The sequence below is a fragment of the Mustelus asterias genome, chromosome 2 (assembly GCF_964213995.1).
Source record: "Mustelus asterias chromosome 2, sMusAst1.hap1.1, whole genome shotgun sequence".
Taxonomy (NCBI): Eukaryota; Metazoa; Chordata; class Chondrichthyes; order Carcharhiniformes; family Triakidae; genus Mustelus; species Mustelus asterias.
Genome location: NC_135802.1, coordinates 56,929,050 through 56,942,607, shown reverse-complemented (window position 1 = coordinate 56,942,607; position 13,558 = coordinate 56,929,050). Strand labels below are relative to the sequence as shown.

Sequence of the window (13,558 nt, the reverse complement as noted above, 5' to 3'; positions counted from 1 at the left end):
TTTCCTGTCTGAAGTTGTCTTCACAGTCCTTTTATATACCTTATTTCTTGGTTCTCTTGTCAATAACGTATCAATTGTCCATTAGCTGGGGGCAAATATTCAAGATAATCCCCCCAGTTTCTATTGGAAGCTTGTTAGGTTATCTCATGGCTGTCACTTGCTGGAACATCCTCTTTAACCTTTTGTTCAGACATCTGATTTATATGTATCATGAGATCCAACCTTATCAGGAATGGTTTGTTTCAGGGCTTGTGCTAGAGATGTGTCCTTTGCAGAAATGATGGCCAGAAAGCTTTCTTCATAAGGGAGAAAGCGAGCTCTTCCTATTATATTCAATATATTTCTTAAGATGTCATATAGTTCATCATAGAATCCCTGCAGTGCAGAAGGAGGCCATTCAGCCCATCGAGCTTGCACCGACCACAATCCCACCCAAGTCGTATCCCCGTAATTCCACATATTTACCCTGTTAATCCCCCTGACTCTAAGGGTCAATTTAGCATGGCCAGTCAGCCTAACCAGCACATCTTTGGAGTGTGGAAGGAAACCAGAGCACCTGGAAGAAACCCACGCAGACACGGGAGAATGTGCAAACTCCACACAGTCACCCAAGGCTAGAATTGAACCTGGGTCCTTGGTGCTGTGAAGCCAGTGCCTAACCCACAGTGCTACCATGCATATAATTATACATTGATTTCTCAGATCACCCCAGGTGGGATTAATCTTGCAACTTGCCAGGTGTTTCGAGGTGGCGGGAGGCAGCCCACCATTGGCCAGCGGTGGGATCTTCTGGCCCCACTGTTTTCAATGGGATTTCCCATTGAATGCACCCTTCATTGTCGACAGAACTGGAAGATCTCACCAACATGAATGACTGGAAGGTGCTGGCTCCCATCTTTGAGAGGGAAATGTCCTTTCAGTTTAGTTGTTTATCCTGTCCTATGCTGTTCAGGAGGTGACACAGATTTTTTTTTATACTTTTCCAATTCAATCAAATCAAGTCCAATTCAGAGTCTCAACAAGTTGAGACATTTCCGATCCAAGCTGACAAGACAGGGCATGCGATCCTCTACCCTGTCTTGGGCCTGATCTACATGAGTCAAGCTGATTGGAGTCGGCAGACGTCTCCGCCCCCCCCAGGCTCGATCTCATTTGCATCTTAGCCAAAAGGCCGAGATACCGCTTTTTAAAAATTGCTTCATATGAAGCTTAAATGCAACCCAATGGCCACTACCAAGTGCAGCATCTGCAGACCACACTTGATCTTAGCCAAAAGGCCGAGAAGTGACACAGATATAGATCAAATGATGGAGAGAGACATTACAAGCACGACATGAGAGAGAGAATGAGATTAGATGTAATGCTGAAAGCAACTTTACACTTCTTGAACATCAAAGATTTTCTTCAATTTCAGCATAATTTGCCAATTTTGAACTAACTGGAACCCATGCCAGAAGCACTGTTGCGGAATGTGTGTCTTTAGAAGAAATGTTAATTTCAGTACATGGACATCAGTGTTAAGGATACATTAATACCATGTTATACTTTGTAACAAATGTTTGCATAACTCAGCAACTTGTTCGGGCATTTGTGTAAACCACATAATGCAAACCATAGTGTGGGTCAGACTGGATTGCGGTGGTGGGTTTCCTTTAATGAAAGCCATTTGTAAACCAATTGGGATTTGCAGTCATCTGTCAGTTTTCACAATCATTGTGTTTCTGGTGCTAGCCCACAAATGACCCTGATTAAATTCAATTTCATAACCTGCCATTGTGGGATTGAATGATTACTTTTAGGTTGTCAGTCCAGTCATGTAACCACAACATTACTCACCTGTATTACATTTGCAATATGCATGTTATGTATGTAAGATCAATAACTATTTTTGCTTTTAATAAATAATAGACCCTAATAAAATGTTAGTTAGTTAGAAAAGATTTGCAGGTTGTCTCAGTTGTAGTTTATTGAAATTTGATTTATGTTTTGTGGCCCCTATAAAAGCTGTGACATTTTGTCCCCCCTCCCCCAAGACTTCTCGATTACTGCGGCATGTATCAGGAACAGAACCGTTGGAGATTACTTGTTTACATGCGGAAGAGACGTTTCAGGTTATTGGTCCACAGGTATGGAAGTTTTGTTAAGTTTTGAACTGTTTACAATTTTCCCATAGTGATTAGTTGTCATACATACCCTTTTAAAATAAAGCCCAGTAAATACACATGGGGCATTTTACACTCGATTAATCAAGAGTTAATTTTTGCTCATCGTGGGCTGGATTTTATGGTTTCTACCAGAATGAGGGGGGATGGAATTTAGTGCGCTGTTCACTTGCAGAATGGTGAATCAACTGCAACTGGCCACCCAGCAGAAAAGCTGACCCTTTTAATACTTGGAATTGGGTCCCTGCACCCAAACTGGCATTCAGGGGCAGGATGGCTGGCGGAAGAGGAGTTATGATGTGGAGATGCCAGCGTTGGACTGGGGTAAACACAGTAAGAAGTTTAACAACACCAGGTTAAAGTCCAACAGGTTTATTTGGTAGCAAAAGTCACACAAGCTTTCGGAGCTCCAAGCCCCTTCTTCAGGTGAGTGGGAATTCTGTTCACAAACAGGGCATATAAAGACACAGACTCAATTTACATGAATAATGGTTGGAATGCGAATACTTGCAGCTAATCAAGTCTTTGAGATACAAACAACGTGAGTGGAGAGAGCATCAAGACAGGCTAAAAAGATGTGTATTGTCTCCAGACAAGACAGCCAGTGAAACTCTGCAGGTCCAGGCAAGCTGTGGGGGTTACAAATAGTGTGACATGAACCCAATATCCCGGTTGAGGTCGTCCTCGTGTGTGCGGAACTTGGCTATCAGTTTCTGCTCAGCGACTCTGCGCCGTCGTGTGTCGTGAAGGCCGCCTTGGAGAACGCTTACCCGAATATCAGAGGCCGAATGCCCGTGACTGCTGAAGTGCTCCCCAACAGGAAGAGAACAGTCTTGCCTGGTGATTGTCGAGCGGTGTTCATTCATCCGTTGTCGCAGCGTCTGCATAGTTTCCCCGGAAGAGGAGTTAGCCCATGAACCGGAAGTCGGTTACGGCCACCATTTAAAGAAGCCCTGCCCCCTCTAATGCTCCTCATATCTGCATTCAAACATGCAAAGAAAATAGAAGCCTAGTAGGCCATTCGGCCCTTTGAACCTGTTCCGCCATTCAGTTTGACCATGGCTGACCTTCAAATTCAGTATTCCACCCATATCTCTTTAGCCCCAAGAGCTATATCTAGTTCCTCCTTGAAATCGCACAACGTTTTGGCCTCAACTACTTCCTGTGGTAGTGAATTCCACAGATTCATCACTCTCTAAGTGAAGAAATTTCTCCTCACCTCAGTCCTAAAAGGTTTACCCTTTATCCTTGAACTATGATCTCTAGTTCTGGACTCCCCTACCAGCAGGAACATTCTTTCTGAATCTAACCTGTCTAACCCTGTTAGAGTTTTAAGTTTCTGAGATGTATGTAATGTAATTGCTATGTAATGCAATCTATGTAATTTCAGCCTGAAAACAGTGAAGAAAGGCTTCCAACAGTCAACCTTCAGTAGACTCTGCTGCTACTTACAGTCATCATTCCATTTGCAGGCCTTTTCATTTGCTATTGTGCCACCCCCTCGTATTTAGTATAAATCACCTCCAATGTTTTTCTCGCCTGACTACTCAAAAATGACAGATTTTAAGAAGATTTTTTTAATAAACTCAATAGCCTGCTAATATTTTTTCAAAATAGCTTGTGAGCTTCTGATTGTCTAATTTTTACGCACTCACTCAACATTTCCTTCAAGTAATTGGTCTGAAATCATTAACTCAATGGAGGGATAGACTGCTTTATCAAAGAGCTCCATGATGTTTATTCTTGCTATTGAGGGAGTCCAGCGAAGGTTTACCAGACTGATTCCTGGAATGGCAGGACTGACATATGAAGAGAGACTGGATCGACTGGGCTTGTACTCACTGGAATTTAGAAGAATGAGGGGGGATCTCATAGGAAAATATAAAATCCTGATGGGACTGGACAGGCTAGATGTGGGAAGAATGTTCCCGATGTTGGGGAAGTACAAAACTAGCGGTCTCAGTCTAAGAATAAGGGGTAAGCCATTCAGGACTGAGTTGAGGAAGAACCTCTTGACTCAGAGTCGTGAACCTGTGGAATTCTCTACCACAGAAAGCTGTTAGGGCCAGTTTGTTAGATATGTTCAAGAGGGAGCTGGATGTGGCCCTTGTGGCTAAAGGGATCAAGGGGTATGGAGAGAAAGCAGGAGTGGGATGCTGAAAGTGCATGATCAACCATGATCATATTGAATGGTGGTGCAGTCTCGAAGGGCCGAATGGCCTACTCCTGCACCAATTTTCTATGTTTCTATGTGTTAGATTGTGGAGCTCCGCTAGTTTTATTTTAATTTTTGTAACCAGCGACAAAAAAGTTTTTCGCAACTGTTGTACATCAGAGGGTCCACTGAAGTTAGAGCACAACTGAACTTCAGGCCTAAACACATTATTAAATATTTTCAAACAGTAAGTTTTGACACATTCCATTCTAAGGTCTCCTACCTGTACGTTTTCAGTAACATCCAGCACATAACAGGCGTCCTTTATATTGCCACGTGAATTTTTCTGTTTTGTCCTCAGATCATTTCTGCCGCACAGACCTTGGCACTTCACCCGTCTAGTAAGATTGCCAAAGAAAACCTAGATGTCTTTTGTGAAGCATGGGAGTCACAACTGAACGATATGTCCATTCTGCTGAAAGAAATTAATGACGTATTTGAAGGACGAAGAGGTGAATAGAATGACTCTGAGATTTAAGTATTCTCTGCATTACATTCAGAATAGACTGTCAGTTCAGTCGTGTAATATGTAGGTTCTAACTGAGGAAGAAAATTACAGTGCATAGGACACAAGAATTCTGGTAACATAGTTCAAGTGGCATATAATAAAAATGCTGTTAGGGATAGTCACTGTAAAATGCTAAAACCTTTTAGTGATCTAAAAATATGCCCTCCAGCAACCATTGAAATTCAGGCAAAACCTATTCTCATTTGGTAGAATGATTGGTATGTTAAATGAAAGTGAGTGGCAGACTTAGACTCTAAATTGGAGAAGAGTTTCAGACAGTTTTTGAGTCAATTGTTCATATTGCTCAAACACACATTTTATATAACACTGAAGGGTTAATTATTATTATGGGGAGGGGAGGAGGTTAAAAATCATTATATCTGCTAAGATTTTCTTGTAATGATTACTTGATTTGATAATATAGTCAAGTGAATGTAGCAATTTGATTTTTTAATTGCTGTCCTCCCCTTTGAATGGAATCACCTTGATGTCTTAAACCCTTGCACCCTGGGATATTATCTATGGTTGGTAAGTTTTATCAGAATTCATACTAGGTTCTTTTGATGTGCACAGCCAGCTTTCTCTGAACAGTAGATTATCGACTTAGTGCTGGTTTTCTTCATCTGAATCTCTCAGAGTATTTTTTCACAGCTACGATTTATGAAGAAGAATGATGAAAAATCAAATCTGTACAAGATATACATTTTTAGAGATCAGGAGTGGACCATATAATCACAGTATATCAATCCAAGCATAGGTCGTCTGGAATCTCCATTGTCCACTTCAACAAATAATTAAGCAGTATGGAGAAGTAATTAATTCTCCCTGTCAAAGATTATAGTTTTTGACTGAAGTGGTCACAAATCTGTCCAGAATTGCAAGGTTGGAGCATTGTTGCAAGAATTTCATACTGAAGGAAAGTAGACTCTCAGGAGACTTAGCGAAGGTTTCAAGATAAATCAAGTCGTATCGAGTCACTTGACACGAAGGAAGTGCAACTTCAAACACAGGCCTCACATCAGAAGCGAGAAAATGAACAGTTTGTTTAGTTTTAACACTTGCACAGAGAGGGCCCAAGAAGCAGGTGAGCAGACAGAATACAAGCAAATTTACGATGAGCTAAAACATATTTTGACAAATGATGCAGTTGAGAATTTGAAGAGATAAACATAGTATAATATTTTCTGAACATCAGAAATTGCCAAATAGTCTTTGGGCCTGATTTTACCAAAACTTTGGGCGCGAAATCGCAGTAAAATTGGGCGTCGGGCCATTAACGCGATCTGCACCCGAATCCGAGCAGATCGATGCTTTACCGACACCCGATTCGGGCGCGGGTCTGGCGCATGCCCGAATCAGGCCGCCCGATGATTTAAATGCATTTAAATCACCAGAATGAACCGCGTGCCCAACTCTACCGCCAAATCCCACTTTACCGTCTTCTGGCCTGATCCGCGTCCGCGCTGTTACCGACCTGCAAAATAAAAGTCTGAAGTCGCCACTGCAGCCTCCGAAGAGTGGGGTCAGAGACGGCAACGGCTCTCTGACCCAGGTCATCCTCTGGTCGGGGTGGGAAGAGGAGAGGGGGTGTGACGTGTCATCCCCTGGGAGGGGGGGTGGTGGTGGGAGGGGGGGTGTGATGTCACACCCCCTCTCCTCACCCCCGCCGCCCCCCCAACCAGTGGATGATCAGTCACACCCCCTCTCCCCCCATTCCCCCCCCCCCCCAACCTCCCCAGGGGATGATTGGTCACCCCCCCCCCCCCCGCCCCCGACTGACCAGAGGATGAACGTCAGAGAGCTGCTCGCTCCGCTGTCTGCTTTTTTTTCGCGCCCGGGCGCGCTGTCAGATTTTTTTCGAACTGCGCATGCGCACAGTTCAGAGCTCCGATCGGTCCGCCAGCGCTAAGCCCCGCACACAGCGCGGATCGGGCCGGAGCCGGCAAAGCGCGCATGGGCACGCTGGAAAGAGGATTCCAGGCGCGGATCTATTTGACGCCCAGATCCGGCACTTAGACTCAAAATGGTAAAATTCCCCCCTTTGTCAGGTACATATGTTCTGAATTTATTAACCCTGTTCCCCATATATTATGCTGATGAGAATTAGCACTGGAATAAAGGAAAAAGGAACAAGTGGGGAACATGAAATTCAGAGAATGGAGACACCCTGGAGGACAGAGATCAGAAAAGAGGACATAAACATTAAACAAAGCCCAGGAGAGACAAGTGGAACTGGTCAGTTTAAGATGAAGGGGAGGAAGATACCCGGGGGGGGGGGGGGGGAAGCATCTTGTGTAACATGACTTTTCAATTTGAATGGTTTAGTAAAAAAGGTACGCCTCTGACACTGTTTCAGCAGAATTTAAATTGTGGTTACATCTAGCTAAATATCTATTAGTAGTAATGTTAATAGCAATATTGCAATTGATCTGCTTCTTAGTGTTGCACCCTTACAAATTTTACTTTGCCCATTGTTTACATGTCATCAACATTATGCTTAAATAATATTTTTAAATATATTTAAATAATTGAGCCCACACTCCCACTAATCCAATCTCTAACAACATATGTTTATAATTCAAGAAGCCTCTTATGCAGCAATAATTGAAAGGAGTTACTCTTTAAATGTAAAACAATGCAGAGTTTTTACCCATAAAATGGGCATTAGGTCTCCAGATTTTTGAATGTGATCTGTCACACCAGATCTGGACTGGAGGTGTCTTGGATGACATTTCAACTTAAGTGCTTATTTGTCACAGAGGGAATCAGCCTAAAACAAGCTCTCAGCAACTTAAAACATAATCAGGGTACTATGTCAATTGTGGGATCCTGATGCCAAATTCAGGCCTGAAAGTTTCTGTTGTGCACATTCTCCTCAGTTAGAAATCATAGAAATCATAGAAACCCTACAGTGCAGAAGGAGGCCATTCGGCCCATCGAGTCTGCACCGACCACAATCCCACCCAGGCCCTACCCCCACATATTTTACCCGCTAATCCCTCTAACCTACACATCCCAGGACTCTAAGGGGCAATTTTTTAACCTAACCAATCAACCTAACCCGCACATCTTTGGACTGTGGGAGGAAACCGGAGCACCCGGAGGAAACCCACGCAGACACGAGGAGAATGTGCAAACTCCACACAGACAGTGACCCGAGCCGGGAATCGAACCCGGGACCCTGGAGCTGTGAAGCAGCAGTGCTAACCACTGTGCTACCGTGCCGCCCTAAAAATTGAATCTGGTTTTTAGTGGTTCTAACCAGTGATATTTAAAGGCACCATTGTCGGCAATTTTCCTAAAAAAAAACACCAAGAAAATTGGTCTTTATTTTATGGGCACAGAAGAAGCACGATAGCATGCTGTTTGTAGGTTCATGAAAAATGCTGGCCCACTGTCAGCCCATTTGAGGACCTACTTATGCTCTCCACACTACCCAATCCCAGGCCAACCCTTCCCTCTAAGATCCTGCCTGCCTGCCAGCCCTATGTGAAATTTAGTCAAATTTCTGTCCTCCCTAAACGCCATTTAATTGGGGCCTGAAGATGAATTTAGATTGACGCTCAGGTTGGAACAGACAAACTAAATTGTTCTCCGCCACACCCCAATTACCCCAACAGGGGAGGGAAAAGTTGATTGACAACTTTTGAATGAACTTTCGGGAATGTAAGTGTGTTTTTATTATATTAAAATCTGTAATACATATTTGGCTATGACTCATCTTTCATTCCCTCACTCTGCAGTATAAATATCTCCCACTTTCTATGCCTTTTAGTTTTGACAAAGAGTCATCTGGACTCGAAACGTCAGCTCTTTTCTGTCCTTACAGATGCTAGCAGACCTGCTGAGATTTTCCAGCATTTTCTCTTTTGGTTTCAGATTCCAACATCTGCAATAATTTGCTTTTATTTTAATACATATTTGTATCTTTTGTCTAATCATAGAATCATAGAAACCCTACAGTGCAGAAAGAGGCCATCTGGCCCATCGAGTCTGCACCGACCACAATCCCACCCAGGCCCTACCCCCATATCCCTACACATTTACCCGCTAATCCCTCTAACCTACGCACCTCAGGACACTAAGGGGCAATTTTAGCATGGCCAATCAACCTAACCCGCACATCTTTGGACTGTGGGAGGAAACCGGAGCACCCGAGGAAACCCACGCAGACACGAGGAGAATGTGCAAACTGCACACAGACAGTGACCCAAGCCGGGAATCGAACCCAGGTCCCTGGAGCTGTGAAGCAGCAGTTCTAACCACTGTGCTACCGTGCCGCCCATCTCAACATGGTTCCTGAGGTCTGCCCATGGTGGATACTGGATGAGTTGGCATGGAGGTTTTAAAGGCAAAAGTGGTGGATAGGGGGCACGGGATGACGAGTTGGGATTAAGTTGGCATGGGGGCTAAAAGGGGCCTTTGGAGTGGGTGGAGGGCATGGGTTGCCATGGATTGGCTATGAAGCGCAGTGGAAGTGATGGGCTGTGAGGGGCAAAGGCTAAAGGACTTAATACTTAACAAAGCAACTGGGACAACGCCTCAGAGAACTGAGGTGGGCCTTTTAAGCAGACTGCATTGGCACTTGGTGTCACCTGTGGCTGCCTGTGATTTGTGTCTGCGGGTTGCGGGCCCAGCACCATCCTGAGCTCTCACCCCCATGGTGAAAATTGTTCCATCCTGAGCCAAGTGCACAAAGCCAAGAAATTTGAATTTGGGTCCCATCCCCCATAAAATTTCCACTCTCTAAATGCTTTTTCCTCACAAAATCTAATCAGTCTACTTTATTCCATAAAGTGACCACATGAAAAGAAACAGAGGAATCATCACAGACCTCCTGCTGGTTGTGTGTTATTTCCCCGTGACTTCTGGAGTGGTGCACTGGCACAGTGGTTAGCTCTGCTGCCTCACAGTCCCGGGGACAAGGGTTCAATTCTGACCTTGAGTCACTGTCTGTGTGGAGTTTGCACGTTTCCCCCAACACATGCCCCCCTCCCCTTCCCCCACCATGTCTGCGTGGGTTTCCTCAGAGTGCTCCAGTTTCCTCCCACAGTCCAAAGATGGATTCGCCATGGTAAATGTGTGGCATTAAGGAGTTTAGGGGGTGGAGGCGTCCTGTGTATGATGCTCCACGAGTCAGTGCAGATGCGATGGGCCAATTGGCCCCTACTGCACTGTTGGATTCAATGACTCTGTTGTGAACAAAATAGGGATGACACTAAGAGTCAAGAGTGGATCAGCGAAGGATTCTATTGCACCAGTCATTTTTCATGGTGCAACATCCCCACCTACTGGTACAAAAACAGTTCTTAATTGAGAATCTCCAGTTTGGAATATTAAGACATTTAAGAAATATGACTAACTCCATTAGGCCCCGAAAGGGCTGTAATTCATTTTTGATTAATCTCCACGCAACCACCTCTGACTATATACCTCAATCACTAGTCTTGGGTATTATTTCAAAAGCCTCTTCTGGTGAATAGAAAGCTTACATTTATACAATGCCTCTCATGAGCTGAAGACATTCCAAAGTGCTTTGCAGCCTGTAAAATAGTACCGAAGTGTAATCACTATTCTAATATAGGAACATGAAAAAGCCAGATATGAAAGAAAGCCACTGAGTCCATTAAAGCTGGTCCCTCTAGAAACCTATCCACCATTGCACTCGGATGCTTTTATACATGTTCATATAATGGATATAATGTTCTTGTATCCATTGCCCCACTTGGTAGGCAAGTTTAAATATATACTCTCTTATAGTCTTCTTTGCAGACTGTTCTAACATTTCAGCTTCCAGCTCAGTGGTAGCCCATTCCTTGAGTTAGAGGATTCAAGTCCCACTCCAAAGTCTTGAGGACAAATCTAAGCCGACACTTGCATGCATTACTAAGGGTGGAATTGCCATCCTTTGGATGAAATATTTAAACCTCCTCCTCGGGTGGACATAAAAGAACCCATTGCACTATTTTGAAGAAGAGCAGAGTCTCCCTTTGTGTACTGGCCAATATTTATCTCTCAGCCAACATCATTAAACTAAATTATCTGATCACATTGCTGTTTGTGAGATTTTGCTGTGTGCAAATTGACTGCTACACTACCAGAATGAGTGCATAAGAAATAGGAGCAGCAGTAGGCCTTATAGCCTCTTGAATCTGTTCCATCATCTAACATGTGGCTGTTCTTATCTTTGTTGATCTTTCCTGCCTGCTGACTCCCCTATAGTTCAAGAATCTTTCGAGGATGTCTTGAATATATTCAATGATTCAGCCTCCGCAGCTCTCTGCTGAAGAGAATTCCAAAGATTCATGGCCCTCTGAGAGAAGAAATTCCTCTTCATTCTTAAATAGGCAACCCTTATTCTAAAACAATGCCCCCAGGTCTAGAGAGCCCCACAAGAGAAAACATCCTTTCAGTACCTATCCTGTCAAGCCCCTCCGAAACTTGTATGTTCCAATAAGATCACCTCTTGTTCTTTTATACTCTATTAGCATAGGCTCAACTTTTTCATGTAAGACACCCCCTTCATCTCTGGAATCAACCTTGTGTGCTTTCTTGAATTTCCTGCAATGCAAGTATATTATTCCTGAGATAAGGAGACTAAAATTGTACACTGGGTGTGAGCTCACCAATGCCCTTATCAGTTGCAGCAAGACTTTTCTACTTGTATATCCCATTCCCCTTGCAGTAAATGCTGATGTTCCATTTGCCTTCCCACATTATTGCTGTACCGACATGCTAGCTCTTCGTGTCTCATGTACAAGGACATCCAAACCAAGACACACCGTTGCATTGTAACATTCTGTAGTCTTTTACTATTTAAATAATATTCTGCTTTTCTATTCTTCCCACCAAAGTTGATAACTTCACATTTGCCCACCTTATACTCCATTTGCCAGATCTTTAGCCACTCACTTAACCTATCTATATCCTTTAGACTCCTCATGTCTTCTTTGCTTCCCTGCCTATTTTTGTATCCTCAGCAAATTTGGCTGCAACACACTTGATTGTTTCATCCACATCATTAGTATAGATTGCAAGTAGTTAAAGCCCCAACACTGATCCCTGTGGAATTCCACTAGTTATAGTTTGCCAACCATTTATTCCAACTCTTTCTTGTTAGTTAGCCAATCCTCTGCCCACGCTAAATATATTGCTCCCAACAACATGAACTCTTGTATTGTACCCTTTTATATGGCACCTGTTTAAGTGCCTTTTGGAAATTCAGATACACTAAGTATATTAGTTCACCATTAACCACCCTGTTTGCTACATTCTCATAGACTAATAAATTTGTCAAACACTATTTCCCCTGCATAAAATCATTTTGACTCTGCTTGATTGTATCATGGTTTCCTAAAGGTCCTGCTCCTACTCCTTTAATAACGGATTCCAGCATTTTCCCAATGACAGAAGTTAGTTTAATTGGTCCTGCTTGCTGCCTCCCTCCTTCCTTGAATAGGGACATTAAATTTGCAGCATTCCAATCCACTAGGACCATTCCAGAGTCTAGGGAAGTTTGGAAGATTACAACGAATGCAGCCATTTGAAGCTATGTCTTTAAAGACCTTAGCTTGCAAGTCATCAGGTCCAGATCCTTATCAACTTTACTCCCAGAGGTTTGCATAGTACTTTTTGTCTGGTGATAATTGTTCCAAGTTCCACCTGTCTCGTAGCCCCTGATTTTCTATTATTATTGCTGTGCTATTGGTATCTTTCTGCTGTGAAGATGCATACAAAATATTTGTTCAAAGTTTCTGCCATTTCCTTGTTTCCTGTCATTAATTCCCCGGTCCCATTTCTCATCTTCTAAATGACCGACGATTACTTTGGCCAATGTTTTCTTTTTATGTGTACATAGATCGTCTTGGACTCTGTTTTTATATTGCTTTCTACTTTATAGAATCATAGAATCCCTACAGTGTAGAAGGAGGCCAGTCGGCCCATCAAGTCTGCACTGACTCTTGAAGGCAGCATCTTACCCAGCCCCATCTCTGTAAGCCCACATATTTACCCTGCTAATCCCCTCCTAATCTACACATCTTGGGGCACTAAGGGGCAATTTAGAATGGCCAATTCACCTAAACTGCACATCTTTGGAGTGTGGGAGGAAACCCGAGCACCCAGAGGAAACCCACATTGACACAGGGACAATGTGCAAACTCCACAGTCACCCAAGGCTGGAATTGAACCCTGGTCACTGGCGTTGTGAGGCAACATGTGCTAGCCACTGCACCACCATGAATCATAGAATCATAGAGTCCCTAAGTGCAGAAGGGGCCATTCAGCCCATCGAGTCCACACTGATTCTGGGATCCTCTCCCCTGCCCTATTCGCGCAACACCATACATCTATCATGGCTCATGCATCTAATCTATGCATCTTTCAAAATAAAGGAGCAATTTAGCATGCCAGTCACCTAACCTACACATCTTTGGACTGTGGGAGGAAACTGGAGCACTGGAAGGAACCCACACAGACACAGGGAGAAGGTGCAAACTCCACACAGACAATGAGTGACCCAAGACTAGAACCCACTTCCCTGGAGCTGTGAGGCAGCAGTGCTAACTACTATGCCATCATGCCGCCCTTACACTAATAATCTTTTTTTATCCCTTTTTTCATTATCCTTTGCTGGTTTCTAAATGTTTCCAATCCTCTCATCTATCACTTATC

At 43.5% G+C, this 13,558-nt stretch overlaps 1 protein-coding gene across 2 annotated transcripts in view; it reads left to right on the top strand.

Moving 5' to 3' along the window:
- The window catches only part of ctnnal1 (catenin (cadherin-associated protein), alpha-like 1), a 333,318-nt gene that overhangs the window by 296,993 nt on the left and 22,767 nt on the right, over positions 1-13,558 (top strand). For both annotated transcript variants that reach the window (XM_078235777.1, XM_078235766.1), the window contains 2 exons: positions 2,034-2,126; positions 4,679-4,829. In XM_078235777.1, the coding sequence (XP_078091903.1) occupies positions 2,034-2,126; positions 4,679-4,829 (244 nt within the window). The remainder of the gene's footprint in view (positions 1-2,033; positions 2,127-4,678; positions 4,830-13,558) is intronic.